The 18,742-nt window shown below is 46.8% G+C and overlaps 1 protein-coding gene across 4 annotated transcripts in view; it reads left to right on the forward strand.

Moving 5' to 3' along the window:
- UVRAG (UV radiation resistance associated) overlaps window positions 1-18,742 on the forward strand; it is a 91,356-nt gene that overhangs the window by 61,311 nt on the left and 11,303 nt on the right. For 2 of the 4 annotated variants that reach the window (XM_073548606.1, XM_073548607.1), the window contains exons 14-15: window positions 6,181-6,272; window positions 9,839-11,500. In XM_073548606.1, coding sequence (XP_073404707.1) covers window positions 6,181-6,272; window positions 9,839-10,538 — 792 coding nt within the window. In that variant the 3' untranslated portion in view covers window positions 10,539-11,500. Of the gene's footprint in view, window positions 1-6,180; window positions 6,273-9,838; window positions 11,501-14,413; window positions 14,505-18,742 lie in introns of those variants that run through there. The other 2 variants (XR_012220658.1, XR_012220659.1) reach the window with 2 other exon arrangements.

Genomic DNA, 18,742 nt, shown 5'->3' on the forward strand with positions numbered 1-18,742 from the left:
ATATATATATATATATATATACACACACTCACTGGCCACTTTATTAGGTACACCTGTCCAACTGTGTGTTAAGACTTAATTTCTAATCAGCCAATCACATGGCGGCAACTCAGTGCATTTAGGCATGTAGACATGGTCAAGACAATCTCCTGCAGTTCAAACCGAGCATCAGTATGGGGAAGAAAGGTGATTTGAGTGCCTTTGAACGTGGCATGATTGTTGGTGCCAGAAGGGCTGGTCTGAGAATTTCAGAAACTGCTGATCTACTGGGATTTTCACGCACAACCATCTCTAGGGTTTACAGAGAATGGTCCGAAAAAGAAAAAAAATCCAGTGAGCGGCAGTTCTGTGGCCGGAAATGCCATGTTGATGCCAGAGGTCAGAGGAGAATGGGCAGACTGGTTCGAGCTGATAGAAAGGCAACAGTGACTCAAATTGCCACCCGTTACAACCAAGGTAGGCAGAAGAGCATCTCTGAACGCACAGTGCGTCGAACTTTGAGGCAGATGGGCTACAGCAGCAGAAGACCACACTGGGTACCACTCCTCTCAGCTAAGAACAGGAAACTGAGGCTACAATTTGCACAAGCTCATCGAAATTGGACAGTAGAAGATTGGAAAAACGTTGCCTGGTCTGATGAGTCTCGATTTCTGCTGCGACATTGGGATGGTAGGGTCAGAATTTGGCGTAAACAACATGAAAGCATGGATCCATCCTGCCTTGTATCAACGGTTCAGGCTGGTGGTGGTGGTGTCATGGTGTGGGGAATTTTTTCTGGGCACTCTTTGGGCCCCTTGGTACCAATTGAGCATCGTTGCAACGCCACAGCCTACCTGAGTATTGTTGCTGACCATGTCCATCCCTTTATGACCACAATGTACCCAACATCTGATGGCTACTTTCAGCAGGATAATGCGCCATGTCATAAAGCTCGAATCATCTCAGATTGGTTTCTTGAACATGACAATGAGTTTACTGTACTCAAATGGCCTCCTCAGTCACCAGATCTCAATCCAATAGAGCATCTTTGGGATGTGGTGGAACGGGAGATTCGCATCAGGGATGTGCAGCCGACAAATCTGCGCCAACTGTGTGATGCCATCATGTCAATATGGTCCAAAATCTCTGAGGAATGCTTCCAGCACCTTGTTGAATCTCTGCCACGAAGAATTGAGGCAGTTCTGAAGGCAAAAGGGGGTCCAACCCCTTACTAGCATGGTGTACCTAATAAAGTGGCCAGTGAGTGTATATATATATCTATCTTTATGTAGCGCCAACATATTCTGCAGCGCTTTACAGTTTAACAGTTTCAAAACACAAGTCATAAGTAACGACGTTAACAATACAATAATTAAAGAAAAATAAGACGCCCCTGCTCGTGAGAGCTTACAATCTACAATGAGGTGGGGGAGTTACAAAGTACAGGTGTGTATTTATAATGATGGTCCAGCCATCTTGGGGAAGTGAAGGATGGATGGAGATAGTGAATGGGCTACACATGCACACTTACACATAAAATGACAAGAGCGGGCAAGAGATTGTATATGGGATGTGAAGGAGAGATTGCTGTCAAACATAACACCATGACAGCGCGCCTGCTGCCGGGGAGTTATTATGGTGCCACCCACGGAGAGGGAAATGTCAGATTTAGGGAGGTTAGTAGACGGCGGAAGAAGAAGCCCAGTTTTGGAGAGGTTGAGTTTCAGATAAAGAGCGGACATGATGTTGGAGACTGCGGACAGTCACTGGCGTTCTGTAGTACAGCGAGGGTAAGGTTGGGGAATGACGAATATAGTTGTGTGTCATCAGCATAAAGATGGTACTGAAAGCCAAATCTGCTGATGGTCTGTCCAGTTGGGGCCATGTAGAGAGAGAAGAGAAGGGGGCCAAGGACTGAACCCTGAGGTACCCCGACAGCGAGAGGAAGAGGAGATGACGTGGAGACAGTGAACAAAACACTGAAGGAGCGGTCAGAGAGCTAGGAAGAGAACCAGGAGGGAGCAGTGTCCTTAATGCCTAGTGACTGGAGCCTAGAGAGTAGGAGATGGTGGTCAACAGTATCGAAAGCTGCAGATAGGTCAAGAAGAATGAGCAGAGAGTGGTCACCGTTACGTTTTGCTGTCAGAAGGTCATTCGTCACTTTGAGTGCAGTTTCAGTCGAATGTAGGGGGCGGAAGCCGGACTGTGAAGGGTCTTGGAGGGAGTGAGTGGAGAGGTAATGGGTAAGGCGGGAGTAAACTAGGCGCTCCAAAAGTTTAGAGATGGTGAGATTGGAGACTGGTCTGTAGTTGTTTGTGCAGGATGGGTCGAGAGCGGGTTTCTTTAGTAATGGAGTAACAATGGCGTGTTTGAAGGAGGATGGGAAAATGCCTGAGGAGAGGGAGAGATTAAAGATTGTAGTTAGGTGGGTTGTGACGACTGGAGAGAGAGACTGGAGGAGATGTGAGGGAATGGGGTCGGTAGTGCATGTAGTCGAACGAGAAGAAGAGAGGAGTCTGGAGACTACTTCTACTGTGATGGGATCAAATGTGGAAAGTGAGCCAGGGGAGATACAGGAAGGGATGGGAGTCACAGCACTTAGTGGTTGGGAGCGGATTTCCTGACGGATATTATCTATTTTTTTCTGTAAAGTGGGAGGCCAGGTTTTCAGCACAAATGTCTGTGATAGGGGCTTGTGCTTTTGGCCTGAGAAGGGAGTGAATAGTGTCAAAGTTTCTTGGGGTTATTGGCTAGTGAGGAGATCAGGGTGGTGAAGTAGGTCTGTTTGGTGAGGTGAAGGGCAGCGTTATAGGTTCTTCACATAAATTTAAAGTGGATGAAGTCTTCTGGTGTGCGTGTTTTTCTCCATAGGCGTTCAGCACTCCTAGAGCATCGCTGGAGAAGTTGAGTTTGCGATGTGGGCCAGGGCTGTTTTACTCTGTGCTTGGAGGTTCTGAGGGTGAGGGGAGCTACTTGGTCAAGGGTGCTTCTAAGAGTGTCATTGTAGTGATGAACAGCCAGATTAGGACAGGGGGGAAAAAAAAAAATATATAAATAAAAAAAAATATATATATATATATATATATATATATATATATATATAATATAAATAAAAATATATATAGTATTGCGCTATGGGCCCGTTCTACGTCCAGGTGGCAAGCACTTTTATTGGTATATGGTCTCCCATCCTGGTATGTGCTGCCCCCCTCCTATCCTGATGTGCATGGCACCCGTCATCCCTATCCTGGTATGCATGGCAACCCCTCATCCCTATCCTGGTATGCATGGCAACCCCTCATCCCTATCCTGGTATGCATGGCAACCCCTCATCCCTATCCTGGTATGCATGGCACCCCTCATCCCTATCCTGGTATGCATGGTCCTCTCACCCCTATACGGGTATGATTGGTCCCCTCACCCCCCAATCCTGGTATACGTGCTACCCCTCACCCCCCAATACTGGTATGCACGGTCCCCTCACTCCCCTTTCGTGGTATGCACGGTCCCCTCACTCCCCTTTCGTGGTATGCACGGTCCCCTCACTCCCCTTTCGTGGTATGCACGGTCCCCTCACTCCCCTTTCGTGGTATGCACGGTCCCCTCACTCCCCTTTCGTGGTATGCACGGTCCCCTCACTCCCCTTTCGTGGTATGCACGGTCCCCTCACTCCCCTTTCGTGGTATGCACGGTCCCCTCACTCCCCTTTCGTGGTATGCACGGTCCCCTCACTCCCCTTTCGTGGTATGCACGGTCCCCTCACTCCCCTTTCGTGGTATGCACGGTCCCCTCACTCCCCTTTCGTGGTATGCACGGTCCCCTCACTCCCCTTTCGTGGTATGCACGGTCCCCTCACTCCCCTTTCGTGGTATGCACGGTCCCCTCACGCCCCTTTCGTGGTATGCACGGTCCCCTCGCCCCTATTAAACTACACACATAGAAAAAAAAAAAAACATACTCGCCCTTCTTTCCTGTGCCCCAGCGCTGTCACGTTCTGCTGGAGGCTGGGGTAGGAGTGTGGGGGGAGGAGTCGCCGGAGTACGCGCATGCCCATAGCGCTGTCTGGCGCCATATTGCTGAAGACACACTGCAAATGTGTCTTCAGCAAAATTGCTCCGGATCGTGCTATGCGCATGCGTGATTCCGGCCGCACTCCTGCCCCGGTCTCCGGCTGAAGAGAAGCTCTGCGGCAACGCTCCTCCCGGTCAGGTAAGTAAGGCGCCGGACATAGCAGTATGCAGTGTGTATGCGTACCGCCAACTCTGACGCCATACACACTCCTCACTGCTGGATGCCTCATTCTGTCTGGAGCCAGACTGCGCAGGAGCGTCATGCTTGCGCAGTCTATAAAGGCTTCGGACAAAGTGACGTATATACCATACACTCGCTGTGCGTTCCCCAATAATCGGCCTAGTAGTGGAAGCAGCTGCAGCCTCGTCCATCACTCGTCAGTCACTTGCGTAATTATCCTGACGATCGGAGGCAGAGGAGTCGCGTCTCCTGACAAACTGGTGGCAGCGGTGGGATGTGCGTGACCCCTCCCCACCTGGCTGTTATCCTTGACAATTGTAACCTGTCAAACATTTCACATCTACATGGCGGCATTTGCATTGATTGGACCTCAAATAGCACTTAGAGTGCTTGGTGTGCCTGCACCAACAGTGTGTTCTGCCCCTGCGTTGTCATTGTGGACATACATGACCAGTTTTAATTGAAACTGGGATACTATTGGTTTTTTTCGGATACAAGTCACACGAGAAGGACCCCTGTCCATGTGACCAATAGGGCATCGTTTATATTACATGCCATGTAATACCAGATATCTCCTGCAGAGGCCGCCTGTAAGAGAAGTTGTTGCTCATTGGTTGCCTTGCAGTACCAGGGTCCTGGGTTCTACTCCCACAAGAGTCACTATCTGCACAGTTTGGTCCTGATATTGAGGTTAGATTGTGAGCTCCTGGGGGGAATTATCCAGTTACAGCTCTGCAGAATATTATGTGTATCTTTTATTGTCCTCATTCACACTGTAAGGCACACTAGCATTCTTGGCGGCCGCGATGGTCGGACCATGTGCTGATTTACGGTCACACGTCATGTATCTTTCATAGGACGGCGCTCCACCCGTACACGCGGTACATTATAAATATCCCGCATGTAATTTCCTAATCTGCCTTTTAGCGCCGGCTATAAATGTTTCATGGCCCAGAACATTTTATCAGTTCCATATGAATGCCATCAACCCATTGCCAGCACCTCGGGGAACATATAACGATGGTATGAGATGACTGCACCCAACAGCAACAAAAGACGTTCTTAGGCTATTTAAAGGCACAGTAACACAAAATGGCCAGTGTATGATGGTGCAGCAGTGTAATGGGAGACAAATAGGTAAGTGGGATCACTTTAAAGAATTCTAAGGTCGGCTGATAACAGGGAACAATGGATCCATTACTTCATGCTGTAGATGTAATTACCCTTTCTTTTAATAACATATTGTTTTTTAACCTGCTGTAAATGTCTCCGTTCTCCTGAATCCGGCGGTGTTTTTCTTTTGTTCCTGTACCTCTCCATTCCTGAGATATGGCCCCATCTTCCCTGCATATTTTTCAGCCAAAGAGGCGTGGTCCTCGAGCTGTCCAATGAGGCGTTCACCACGCCCAGTTAGAGAAAAAAAACTCTTTAAATACAGAGAAGGGGCCATAACTCAGGAACGGAGAGGCGCAGGAACAAAAGAGAAACATCGCCCGATTCAGGAGAACAGTGACATTTACATCAGGTATTAAAATTATATATTTGTAGCAAGTGACCGATCCCCTTTAAGTGGAAATATCTCTAGGATCACTTTTGTTTACCAGAGGTCTGACCACTTGGACCTTTTCGATCCTAAGATTGGTCCTATCCACCCTCGATTCAGAGACCGGTGGCTCCAATTGTATTGGGTCGGCCGCACTGCAGGTGACAATTGGCACTAGATCAGCGCTGTGCCCCCCTTCAATCTGAAGAGGTGATCCTAAGGTGATAGGATGTCCCACCCATGCTCCATCGCTGTACTTGGAGAGGTTGGTTTGTTCCTCCCTTGCTCCTGGGGCCCCAGAACATGGGCGGTCCCTATAGTATGTACGTCTGTAATCTCTGCTAGAATATAAATGTATCGTTTCTGATAATGTAGCTGTGACATAACGTGGTCTCCATCTTTTCCAGTTAAGATATCAGCATTCCCTGGGGACCCCCGATTTACGGCAGACTCTCCCTAACCTGAAGACGTTTCTGGAGCATGGCCTGATGGTCAGATGGTAAGTTGCATGGCCAGGGGGGCAATAACCAGAGGGAATATAGGTCAGTACAGTGTTCTGGTGGACAGGTCTGCTGCATGTTCACCCTTAACCCATTGGTGACTGCGTCGATTAAAATCTAGTGACTATCACTCAGCGCTGTCGAGCGGTCCGCCCCCCCCCCTGCGCTGTCGAGCGGTCCGCCCCCCCTTGCGCTGTCGAGCGGTCCGCCCCCCCTGCGCTGTCGAGCGGTCCGCCCCCCCCTGCGCTGTCGAGCGGTCCGCCCCCCCCTGCGCTGTCGAGCGGTCCGCCCCCCCCTGCGCTGTCGAGCGGTCCGCCCCCCCCCTGCGCTGTCGAGCGGTCCGCCCCCCCTGCGCTGTCGAGCGGTCCGCCCCCCCCCTGCGCTGTCGAGCGGTCCGCCCCCCCCCTGCGCTGTCGAGCGGTCCGCCCCCCCCCCTGCGCTGTCGAGCGGTCCGCCCCCCCCCTGCGCTGTCGAGCGGTCCGCCCCCCCCCTGCGCTGTCGAGCGGTCCGCCCCCCCCCTGCGCTGTCGAGCGGTCCGCCCCCCCCTGCGCTGTCGAGCGGTCCGCCCCCCCCCTGCGCTGTCGAGCGGTCCGCCCCCCCCCTGCGCTGTCGAGCGGTCCGCCCCCCCCCTGCGCTGTCGAGCGGTCCGCCCCCCCCTGCGCTGTCGAGCGGTCCGCCCCCCCCTGCGCTGTCGAGCGGTCCGCCCCCCCCCTGCGCTGTCGAGCGCCCCCCCCCCCTGCGCTGTCGAGCGGTCCGCCCCCCCCCCTGCGCTGTCGAGCGGTCCGCCCCCCCCCCTGCGCTGTCGAGCGGTCCGCCCCCCCCCCCCCCCCCTGCCCTGTCGAGCGGTCCGCCCCCACACTCAGTGAAGGCTCTCTTACAGCGGGCGATGTTATATGATGGTTTGCTGTAAAGGGCTTTTAGTATTTAGGGTGGGAGTAGCTTGTGAAATCGTGATGATGGGCGCGACAACCAATGGAGATAACTCTGATCTCGGCTGTATAAACCCTGTAGATGCCACGGTCGCGATTCTTCTCGGCATCAGTGGTCAAACAGCTGGAAAGCCTCGATGAGGGAGTCTCCGGATGCCATGAGTTTGACAGCCGTCCCCCGCCAGCCTTCTGCTCAGGATTTCGTTTTCCGCCGTCGCCACGAAGCCATGCACAGACTGCAGTTTTTTGTGGGGTTTGGACTAACGCGTGAGACTATAGACCGAAGCCCAAGTGCAGCATCAGCCATTTCTAGCTCTCACCTCTGTGATGTCAGGGGCCGACTGAAACAATAAGGGATGAAAGTGGCTCCTGGCAGAGAAGAGTTCTCATGCCGGGCCCCGACACTGCCGTGTTTGGACTACGTCCAGATAATGGAGATTTACTGCTCCCGGAGCAGATGTAGAGTAATCCACTGCAAGGAGCATTTGTCGAAAGCCTGATAGGGCGATGAGACAGCTCCTCTGTATCCGGAGGCCGGCGACACCAAGACTGTACTAATGACATTGTGAGAAGATATTAATGTGATTAACACAGAGGATAATGGTGGGAATAGTCTGTATTATTACAGATGTGGGTGCTTCATCACAGAGCAGGAGCTTATAAGCCTTCTATACTTACACACAAGGGGGCGCTATAACGCAATAGTTCCCAAATCTGTGTTTTCGTTTTTCAACAGCTGGAAGGCCACAGATTGGGATCCATAGTTTTTTCTTTACACTAATGTAATGTTCTGTATTCTTCTCCAGAGCTGCACTCACTATTCTGCTGGTGCAGTCACTGTGTACATACATTACTGATCCTGAGTTACATCCTGTATTATACTCCAGAGCTGCACTCACTATTCTGCTGGTGCAGTCACTGTGTACATACATTACATTACTGATCCTGAGTTACATCTTGTATTATACCCGAGCGCTGCACTCACTATTCTGCTGTTGCAGTCACTGTGTACATACATTACTGATCCTGAGTTACATCCTGTATTATACCCCAGAGCTGCACTCACTATTCTGCTGGTGCAGTCACTGTGTACATACATTACTGATCCTGAGTTACATCCTGTATTATACCCCAGAGCTGCACTCACTATTCTGCTGGTGCAGTCACTGTGTACATACATTACTGATCCTGAGTTACATCCTGTATTATACCCCAGAGCTGCACTCACTATTCTGCTGGTGCAGTCACTGTGTACATACATTACTGATCCTGAGTTACATCCTGTATTATACCCCAGAGCTGCACTCACTATTCTGCTGGTGCAGTCACTGTGTACATACATTACTGATCCTGAGTTACATCCTGTATTATACCCCAGAGCTGCACTCACTATTCTGCTGGTGCAGTCACTGTGTACATACATTACTGATCCTGAGTTACATCCTGTATTATACCCCAGAGCTGCACTCACTATTCTGCTGGTGCAGTCACTGTGTACATACATTACTGATCCTGAGTTACATCCTGTATTATACCCCAGAGCTGCACTCACTATTCTGCTGGTGCAGTCACTGTGTACATACATTACTGATCCTGAGTTACATCCTGTATTATACCCCAGAGCTGCACTCACTATTCTGCTGGTGCAGTCACTGTGTACATACATTACTGATCCTGAGTTACATCCTGTATTATACCCCAGAGCTGCACTCACTATTCTGCTGGTGCAGTCACTGTGTACATACATTACTGATCCTGAGTTACATCCTGTATTATACCCCAGAGCTGCACTCACTATTCTGCTGGTGCAGTCACTGTGTACATACATTACTGATCCTGAGTTACATCCTGTATTATACCCCAGAGCTGCACTCACTATTCTGCTGGTGCAGTCACTGTGTACATACATTACTGATCCTGAGTTACATCCTGTATTATACCCCAGAGCTGCACTCACTATTCTGCTGGTGCAGTCACTGTGTACATACATTACATTACTGATCCTGAGTTACATCCTGTATTATACTCCAGAGCTGCACTCACTATTCTGCTGGTGCAGTCACAGTGTACAGACATTACATTACTGATCCTGAGTTACCTCCTGGATTATACTCCAGAGCTGCACTCACTATTCTGCTGGTGCAGTCACTGTGTACATTACATTACATTACTGATCCTGAGTTACAACCTGTATTATACTCCAGAGCTGCACTCACTATTCTGCTGGTGCAGTCACTGTGTACATACATTACATTACTGATCCTGAGTTACCTCCTGTATTATACCCCAGAGCTGCACTCACTATTCTGCAGGTTGATGCGGTTTGCACAGTTATTAAACACCTGAAAATCTTGCAGTTTCACAAACTCTACTTTAATATGTTTCTATTCACTGACAACAAGGAAAGTTCTTGCAAATGACTAAGAAATACAAATAACCTGCTCGGATGTATTTTCTGTAGAACAGCCTATAAATCCTCTGTGAGCCAGGAAGTTTGGTTTCTGGCCTAGATACATTTGCTGAGCGAATGCTTGATGATTCTGACAGCAGAGATCTTGCAGATTGTGAAGTCTGATGAAGGTCGTCGCCTTTCTCCCTTGGTCAGTCGTTAATCTTTTCTTTTGTGTCTCCACCAGCGACAGACATCACATTTCCAGTGCAATCCCAGTTCCAAAGAGGCCGGCCAGCTCCACATTTGGAAGCCACGACTTCGGGTTTTCTAGTCGGACTCCGACACCGGAAAAAGGACCTCGAAAGCGCTCCAACTCGGAGAATGAAAGAATGCAATACAGAACCCCTCCTCCGAGCTACAAGGCGGCAGTGGCGAAGCCCATCGCAATACTGGTCCCAGCCACGCCGGCAGACCAGGGGCAGCTCGCCTACTCGCTGGACGCCAGCATCGGCACGTCCTCGGGAAACACTCGCAAGGATTTTTGTGAGAGCCTTAATGGCGACAGTGTAGCGACCACAGATAGCCAGGAGCACAGCCAGGCCGCGCATTTCTCAGACTCCTCCTGCGCCCTTAACGGGACTTTTTCGCAGAACGAAAGCATGGAGTTTGGTAGTGAAGCAGTTTCCTGCGCTGCGCTCCCCTCCCTCGGCGGCGACCTGCACTGCGCCGTGGAACAGGCGGAGGAGATTCTGGGCACCGAAGCCTCGGACTTCACCTCAGGGGATCAATTGGGAGCGTTTAACAGTATTCCCGTGGACCGTGCCGTGGCCGTGGAGTGCGACGATCAAGTCCTGGGAGAGTTTGAGGAATTTTCCCGTAGAATTTACGCACTGAACGAGAACATGGGCAGTTTCCGTAGACCGCGGAAGAGTTCCGACAAGTAACCGGAGAAGATCTCTTTGCACATCATTATCTTTACTAGCCGGCAAAGAAAGCCACTGAATTGTTTTATTGCCGCCCCCTGAAGTCGTCCTTCCACTGCCCACGTGTATTGGAAAAATTAAAAAAATAATCTTTTTTTTAGCTTTTTTTTTTTTTTTTTAATTTTTTAAAGGGGCTGTACGAAATGTATTATTTTGAAGCAGCGGCATGCTTGACTATGGTCTGGTGTTCACTTTACTGGTGCGGAGTAACAATACCAGCTACGGCCTATGGACCAGAGAGGCGCCGGTTTCAGTTCAACCACTTAAAGGCGTGTTCTAACGATTGGAAATTATCCCCTATGCATAGGATAGGGGGGGATAACTTCCTCATCCCTGGGATCCACCGTGTTCCAGAGTCAGGGCTTTGAAGAGCCACTCCATTGTTAACGGAACTGCCAAAGATAGCGGAGGGTTGCTCTCTGCTGGTCTTCAGCGCTCCCATAAGCATGAATGGATCCGCAGTGCACATGGTTGACCACCATTTCATTCACACTGAGGCCCGGTTCTCAGGATCAGTGGAGGCTCCGGTGGTTGGGTAGTTATCCTCCATCCTTCAAACTTAAGATTACATATTATTTTTTATATTTTCAACTGTATGTGGATTGAAAAATGGAGCAACTTCCAATTGTAAAATCTGTTTTTTTTGTTTACACAGCTCCTATACAGACCTATGTGTTTCTACGGTAACAGACAACAAACGGATCCCTGTGTAGTCTGATTCTGCAGTCACGTTTTCCCTGATTGCTTTGGATAGCAGAGAGGAGTATCACATGACTACAGGATCAGACTACACAGGGACTGTTTGTAGTCTGTCGCCATGGAGACACCGACGGAAGGTTTAGAACTCGGAATGTTTGCAAAGTTGCTTCATTTTGGATACATTTTCAAATAAACAGATTGTGAGGGTGGAGATTTCCTTTAAATTCAGCTTTTTTTTTTTTTTACATCTGCACAGCCTGCTAATCTGACATACAGGGGTTTCATTAGTAATGTCTGTGCACAGCTATATAGGGAGCTGTACCTATTATGGCCTTTAAGCTCCTAGGAAGAAAGTTCTCTATAGATAGAGATAGATATATATATGTATATATATATATACAATTTTTTTTTTTTTTTTTTTTCCTTTTTTAGTAGAAAAATATTGCTTGTTTTCTCCCCGGACTTGTGCAGACGAACCCACGGACTAGTCACTTCTGCCTGCATGTTCTTGCAGAGGTTTTTTTTCTATCCTATTTAGCATGTAGCTAGAAATTCATAAGCCAGAGTCAATTGGCTGCAGTGGTCACCTCGTACCCACTCCCACTGGAAGAGAAAGGCATGAGCAGATACAGAGGTGCAGTGGGGGGGAGCCAGTGGATAAATGTTGTTGTTTTTTTTTTTTGTTTGTTTTTTTTTTTTTAAAGCACCACCATAGTCCTATTTTTAAGCTATGTAAATGTAATGGATAACCCTTTTAAGTCCGGTTTCACATGTCTGCATTTCCTGATGTCTGTCGTGACCATGATTTTCTGGGCTGGTCTCCTAAGCCGAAAGTGTTTTATAGACATGTATGAGGCTCAGGAGCGCCGCAACTGATCAGGAAAAGAGGAGACAGCCCTAAAATGCGGACATGTGAAGCCTTGGGAGAAAAGTGTTCCTAAAAATGTAAGCTGCAATTTCCAGCCGTTTTTTTTTTTTTTTTTTTATAAATATGTCCCAAAGCATAAAAAATTAAGCAACTTAAATTACTAGCAACCGTGAATAAAAAAATCTATAGAATTTGTGTATGCAGCCCCTATGCACACCCATGTGTTTCTGTGGTTAGGCTCTTTGCATAGTCAGTGCCTGCAGGCATCCTCCCTTCCATCTGTCCTTCACTTTTGGCACAGAAGTAGGTGACCGTTTACAAAAAAAAGTGTGGCTGTGGAAACAGACTACAAACCAACCTTGTAGTCTGTTACCATGGAGATACATTTGTCTGCACAGGAGCTGTGTACCAAAAAAAAATTTGAAATGTTGCTTCGTTTTTAGATGCACTGGATCAGTACAAAATGTGGGTGTTGGTTGAGAAGCCTCCGTTATTTTCAGGAAGTCCCGGGTGTCGCTTCGTAGAATTTTTTTTCTTTTATTTTTTTACCTGCTTTGGCACGTAATGCGCTTTTTTTTTTTTTTTTTTTTTTTTTTTTTTTTTCCCTCTCCCCCTAAACTTTGATGCACAGTATTAATATGTAAATGGGAAAATTATTTATGTTAATGGAAAATATTCTGTTTCTACGTGGGAGGTTTATTTTCCTATGAATATACAGTAAAGCATACATCATCCTGCCTCCAGGCTGCCATCTTTCTTTTGCCGGACGTTCATTCACAGGTCTCCTTAAAAAAAAAAAAAAAAAAAAATCAACTTTTTTGCAAAATCACTGCATATTTATTTTTTCTGATGAATCAGAGCCAATTAAAAAAAAAAAAAAAAAAGTTGCAAAAGTATACATACCCCTGTGCAGGCAGGATATGTTGCAGCTGCTTAGTTTTTATTTTTTTTAGGGCTGTTCCAAAACAGTCATTTGATCATTGTTTTGTACAACATGCCAAAAAGAAATCTAATGGGCGATTTCCTCTTTGAATTTTTGAAATTTGGGGTCTTTTGCTTTTGAGAATGTAATGGATAAACAAAAGGCAGAAGTTTATTTTTTTTTTATCATCAAGAAACAAAATTTATTTTCCTCCGGAGCTGCAGACACAATTCTGCTTCTGGAAATAATAATTTTAGCATTAACCATGCTTCTATCAGAACGATATAGGGGTCGGTGCAAAGACAAATGCACGGACAATAAACAAGTAGGTGATGAGAGATTTCAGCTCTGAAGCCTGCAGATGTAACGCATCGTATCTATGACATGAGCTGATCATATTTTCACTTGTTTGCCCTTCTCTTCTACCCTTCACCTCCCGTTCCTTGGCGGCGGCCCACCATGATTGACCAAAGGTGGGATCCACATTACGGAAAAATTGATACTCGGATCAAACTCATGACAGTGGTCAGTTATTCTCGTATGTTTAAAAAAACAAAATGTGTGAATGCGGCCTTATGGTGAATCAAAAATCCAAATAAGATATTGTCAAAAATACTAAAATTTCAAATTAATTTAAAAAAAAAAACAAAAAACTTCATCAATCATTTCACAATTGGGGTTTAGGGAATTAGTAGAAAAAAGTTAACACTCAGCACAAATATAAATGGCCGTATTGATGTGTAAATGTAAGACAAACCGCGCCCCCCAACTCCCAGGTCGCATCGTCTTTTGTGCAGCTGTCGTCATAAATACAATTACAATTTGTTCAATAATTCTCACATTTTGATTTAACCAAAAAAAGTTTTCTTGTTTTTTTTTTCTCCCTTCATTACTCTTTTCCTCCTTCCCTGACTATTCACAGCAGCGGTGTCGGACCTAAGACACCTCTAATCAGTCACTGCCACCGATGCTGGCGGACCCCCGTCACCTACACAATGCCCCTATAGTGCGGCTTTCATAAAGGGGTCATCTAGGTCACCTGCCCCCTCCGAAGTACTATGTGTGACGGTGGACGTCTCGGAGGCTGAGGATAATTTATGACAACGCTCTGTCGTTTTCATATCTAAAGTCAAAATTTAGAAAATTCTAAAAAAAAAATATATATAAGTCTTAGAATTTTCTTTTTAGGTCGTTATTGTTTGTTTTGAAACATTTTTTTTCCTCCTGTTTCTAGGATAAATTCACTTCCTGTAGAAGGATCCATACCAACCTACAGTCCATGTCATGTGTTTACAAAGATTTCATATTCCCCGTTACATGACCCTTTTTTTTTTTTTTTTCTTAAAGGGGTGTATTATTCCCAACCACCTCTGAAGCGGCCACAGACTGACTACGGAAACTTTCTTTGACTCCCGTTCACGTCTATTGAGAGTATAAGGTAGGGTTAGTGTAAAGGGTTATTCCCATCTTCATAGATGGAGACTTTTCAAATTTACTGAGAACTACAATTTGTATCAGTTCTTGAAATATTCACAGTTCCAGCTTGTTGCCTAGGAGACCGACCACTTCTGCCTTCTAACGTGTAAGCTCTGTGGTGAAGCCAGCCGGGATGGGTAAGGTAATGGTGCGCTCCAGCGATCCTGTCCTGGCTTTTTCAAAACAAATTTGCTTACAAAGAGCTTTTCAGCGCTGTGCATGGTTTTTCTGTCCAGCAGCAGCGGTGGTCGGTTTCCAAGGTTATGACCTATGGAAAAAAAGTGAGGTCTCCAGAATAACTGAAAAAATGTGAATAATTAGCAAATGTCAAAATTGCTTGTGCTTACAAGAACTATCTGAGAATAATCATTTATAAAAAGGAAAATATCTTTTTAAATAAGACAATACAAAATAATATTGTGGTACCGTGTTAGCCAGAAAAATCAATTTAAATACTTAGGTCCCAGAAAAATGAGTTATTCAAGGAGTGATGGCTTTATTGGCTAACCTGCACAAAAAAATACTACACCCCCCTTCAGGAAGATCCCACCAAAAAATACAAAGAGGAATTAACAAAGATCATCTGTGGGTTTGACTCTGTCATCCTCCCTACTGGACCTAATACCAGACAACCCCCAAATAGGTACCTTCTACATGTTACCTAAAATACACAAAGAAGGTAATCCAGAAGACCCATCATCTCTGGTATTGGGACATAAGGCTCAGTTCACACGTGGTGTCTTTTTTCGCGTTTCCGTGGCGGTTTTAACCGTGAGATTTTGCCGTGAAACCATGAAAAATAAGCATCCCATGCATTCCTATGGGATTCCGCAATGCTGTGCTAATGGTGCGGTTTTTACCGCTGCGGAATTGCTTCGTGGTAAAAAACGCAGCATGCTCAATTTTGCGGAATCGCGGCGATCCTGCACCCATAGGAATGCATTGTTCTGCTTACTTTCCGCATGTGGCTGTGCACACCATGCGAAAAGTAAGCAGAACATTTGCGGATGGTACCCACGGTCCGGAGGAGAGGAGACTGTCCTCCGGGCTCTGGGTACCATATCCCTGTAAAAAATAGAATTTAAAATAAAAATTGTTATTCTCACCTTCCGACGTCCCGCGCAGCCTTCCCGCCTCTCTCCACGCTCCCGGTCCCAGTAAGCCTTTGCGAGCGATGACATCCATTCTCGTGGGATCGTGAAGTCTCGTTGTCATTCGCGCAACGTCATCGCGGTAATTGACGCAAAGGATTACTGGGACTGGGAGCGTGGAGAGAGGCGGGAAGACTGCGCGGCCGTCGGAAGGTGAGAATAACAATATTTTTTTATTATTTACATTCTATCTTTTACTATTGAGGCCGCATAGGCGGCCTCAATAGTAAAAAGTTGGTCACACTCGTCAAACACTGTTTGACGAGTGTGACCAACCTGTCAATCAGTTCTCCAAGCGATGATCCAGATCGCTTGGAAAACCCTAGCAATTCTGCAAGCTAATTACGCTTGCAAAATGCTAGTTTTTCTGCGGGAAAGTCGCGGGAATTTAAAATGCGATTTTCCCGTGGAATGGAATTCCGGAATTCTCGCGGTAATTTCCACGAGAGTTCTGCTACGTGTGAACCTAGCCTAACTGAGAATATCTCTGGCTGGGTGTAGAACATTTTGAAACCCTTGGTGAGGCAAACACCCAGCTACATCCAGGACACCACAGACATTCTCTGCAAATTGTCAACACTGGGTCCACTTCCAGAGGATACAATATTGGCCACCATGGATGTAGAGTCCCTATACGCCACCATTCCTCACAGAGATGGGACTGCTGCATGCAAATATTTCCTCCAAAAAAACTATCTGGCCACAGAACCAGCCTTGCGCTCCACCATAACTACTTTTCCTTTGGAAACAATATATACCAATAGTGCATGAGCAGCGCCATGGGAAGCAAAATGTCACCACAGTATGCTAACCTGTTAATGGCTAAACTAGAACAAGACTTTTTGGCATCCTGCACTATCAAACCTCTAGCATACTTCCGTTACATTGATGACCTACTAATAATCTGGAAAGGCTCAGAGGAGGACCTGCTTACTTCCACACAAACTTCAACAAATTCCACCCAACCATCAAGCTCACCCTCAACAAAGTCCCAAATCCATTTTCTAGACACAACCATATACATTAAAGACAATACCGTACAAACGACTATTTACCATAAACCCACAGGACGTCCGGCATACCTGAGATGGAACAGCTTTCATCCGAGACACACACAAAAAAAATCAATCTACAGTCAAGCTCTAAGGTACATTTGGGTCTGTTCAGACAACGAGGATAGAAAACTACAACTACTATCACTTAGGAAAACATTCCTACACCAAGGATATCATCCACTTGGAATTGATGAACAAATCCACAGAGCTACAAGGATCCCAAGAAGCAGCCTCCATTATTACAAACAGAAGAAGGCCAACAGGGTGCCCCTTGTGGTCACATACAACCCTCACATGAGCATCTTAAGGAAGATTGGCACTGACCTCCAACCCATAGAGTCCACAGACAGAGAGCACTATACCCAGAACTGCCACTGCTCTCCTACAAACAGCCTCCCAACCTAAGGAATATTCTTGTCAGAAGTGCCCTCGCATCACCTTCAGAGACAGGCACAGTCCCCTGTAACAATAAGAAATGCAAGACCTGCACCCACATATCACCAACAGATAAAGTCTACATACCCAACACAAATCAGGACTATAAGATCATGGACTCTTTCATGTACATCCTGCAATGTCGTGTACATAATACAATGTACAAGGTGCAATGCAGGGACATACATCGCAGAAACTAAAAACAAGGATGAATCTGCATAGACATACTATTAAAAATGAGCTGGACACTCCTGTAGGGATACACTTCTCTAGACCTGGACACAGCTTGGCAGATCTAAAAGTCCTAATATTGAAAGGTCATTTTAATAGTGACAGAAAAATCTGGGAGTTCAAATGTATAAATATGTTTCAATCTCTAGCCATAGGACTGAATTTGACACCTGGATTCATGACTCATTACATGGACACAGTTCACACCTCCACAAGGTCTTCAGATCTCTAATAGAACACTTCCACCTTATCTGCATGTGTAACAAAAACCTTAATTTGATTTCCTTGGCCTGTCTCTACCATCACCTCATGTTCTGTTGTAATTCCTATTTAAATGTTGCCGTCTCTTCTGAGTAATTCACTTGTAATGAAGCCTGATGAAGGGGCCTTCTGAGCCTTGAAAGCTTGCAAATATAATTTCACTGGTTAGCCAATAAAGGTATCACTCCTTGAATACCTTTCTCATTTTTTGGGACCTAAGTATTTACATAAACAACAAAACTGCTACCGTATATACTCGTGTATAAGCCGAGATTTTCAGTCCATTTTTTTGGGTTGAAAGTCCCCCTCGGCTTATATGCAAGTAATATATCAGGGGGTCGGCGGCGCTGGTGTCAGATCATACTTACCCGCTCCTGGCGCGGTCGCTGCAGCCCCCTGCTCCCGGTCTCAGGCTCCTTCCTTCAGCGGTCATGTGGTACCACTCATTAAAGTCACGAATATACGCAGATTTATTACTTTAATGAGCGGTACCACATGACCGCTGAAGGAAGGAGCCTGAGACCGGGACAAGCGGGGCTGCAGAGACTACGCCAGGAGGGGGTAAGTATAAGCTATATTCACTTGTCCCGGGTCCATCGCTGTGTGCTGCTCTGTCCTCTCTCTGCATCCTCTGTGATATTCAGGTCAGAGGACACTGTGACATAGTGCGCGCCGCGCCCTCTGCCTGAACGTCACTGACAGGACGCGGAGGAGAGGACAGAGAGACGCGCAGCCATGGAGCGAGGATCGGTAAATATCGCCAGTGCCGGGTCCTGAGCCAGCGGTGACATCAGAACTTGTCACCGCCTGCTCAGGACACCGACACCGGGCCCCAGCGACGAGAGGTGAGTATGTCATTTTTTTTTTTGCAGCAGTAGCAATATATGGGGGCATAACTATGGAGTAGCAATATATGGGGGACATAACTGGAGCAGCAGTATATGGGGGCATAACTATGGAGCATCTTATGGGGCAGCATATGGGCCATAATCTATGGGGCATTTTATGGGAGCATAATCTATGGAATATCTTATGGGGCCTTAACCTTTATGGGGCATTATTAACCT

This window comes from Dendrobates tinctorius, unplaced genomic scaffold (assembly GCF_039654945.1).
Source record: "Dendrobates tinctorius isolate UK_male_01 unplaced genomic scaffold, ASM3965494v1 ptg000157l, whole genome shotgun sequence".
Classification (NCBI taxonomy): domain Eukaryota; kingdom Metazoa; phylum Chordata; class Amphibia; order Anura; family Dendrobatidae; genus Dendrobates; species Dendrobates tinctorius.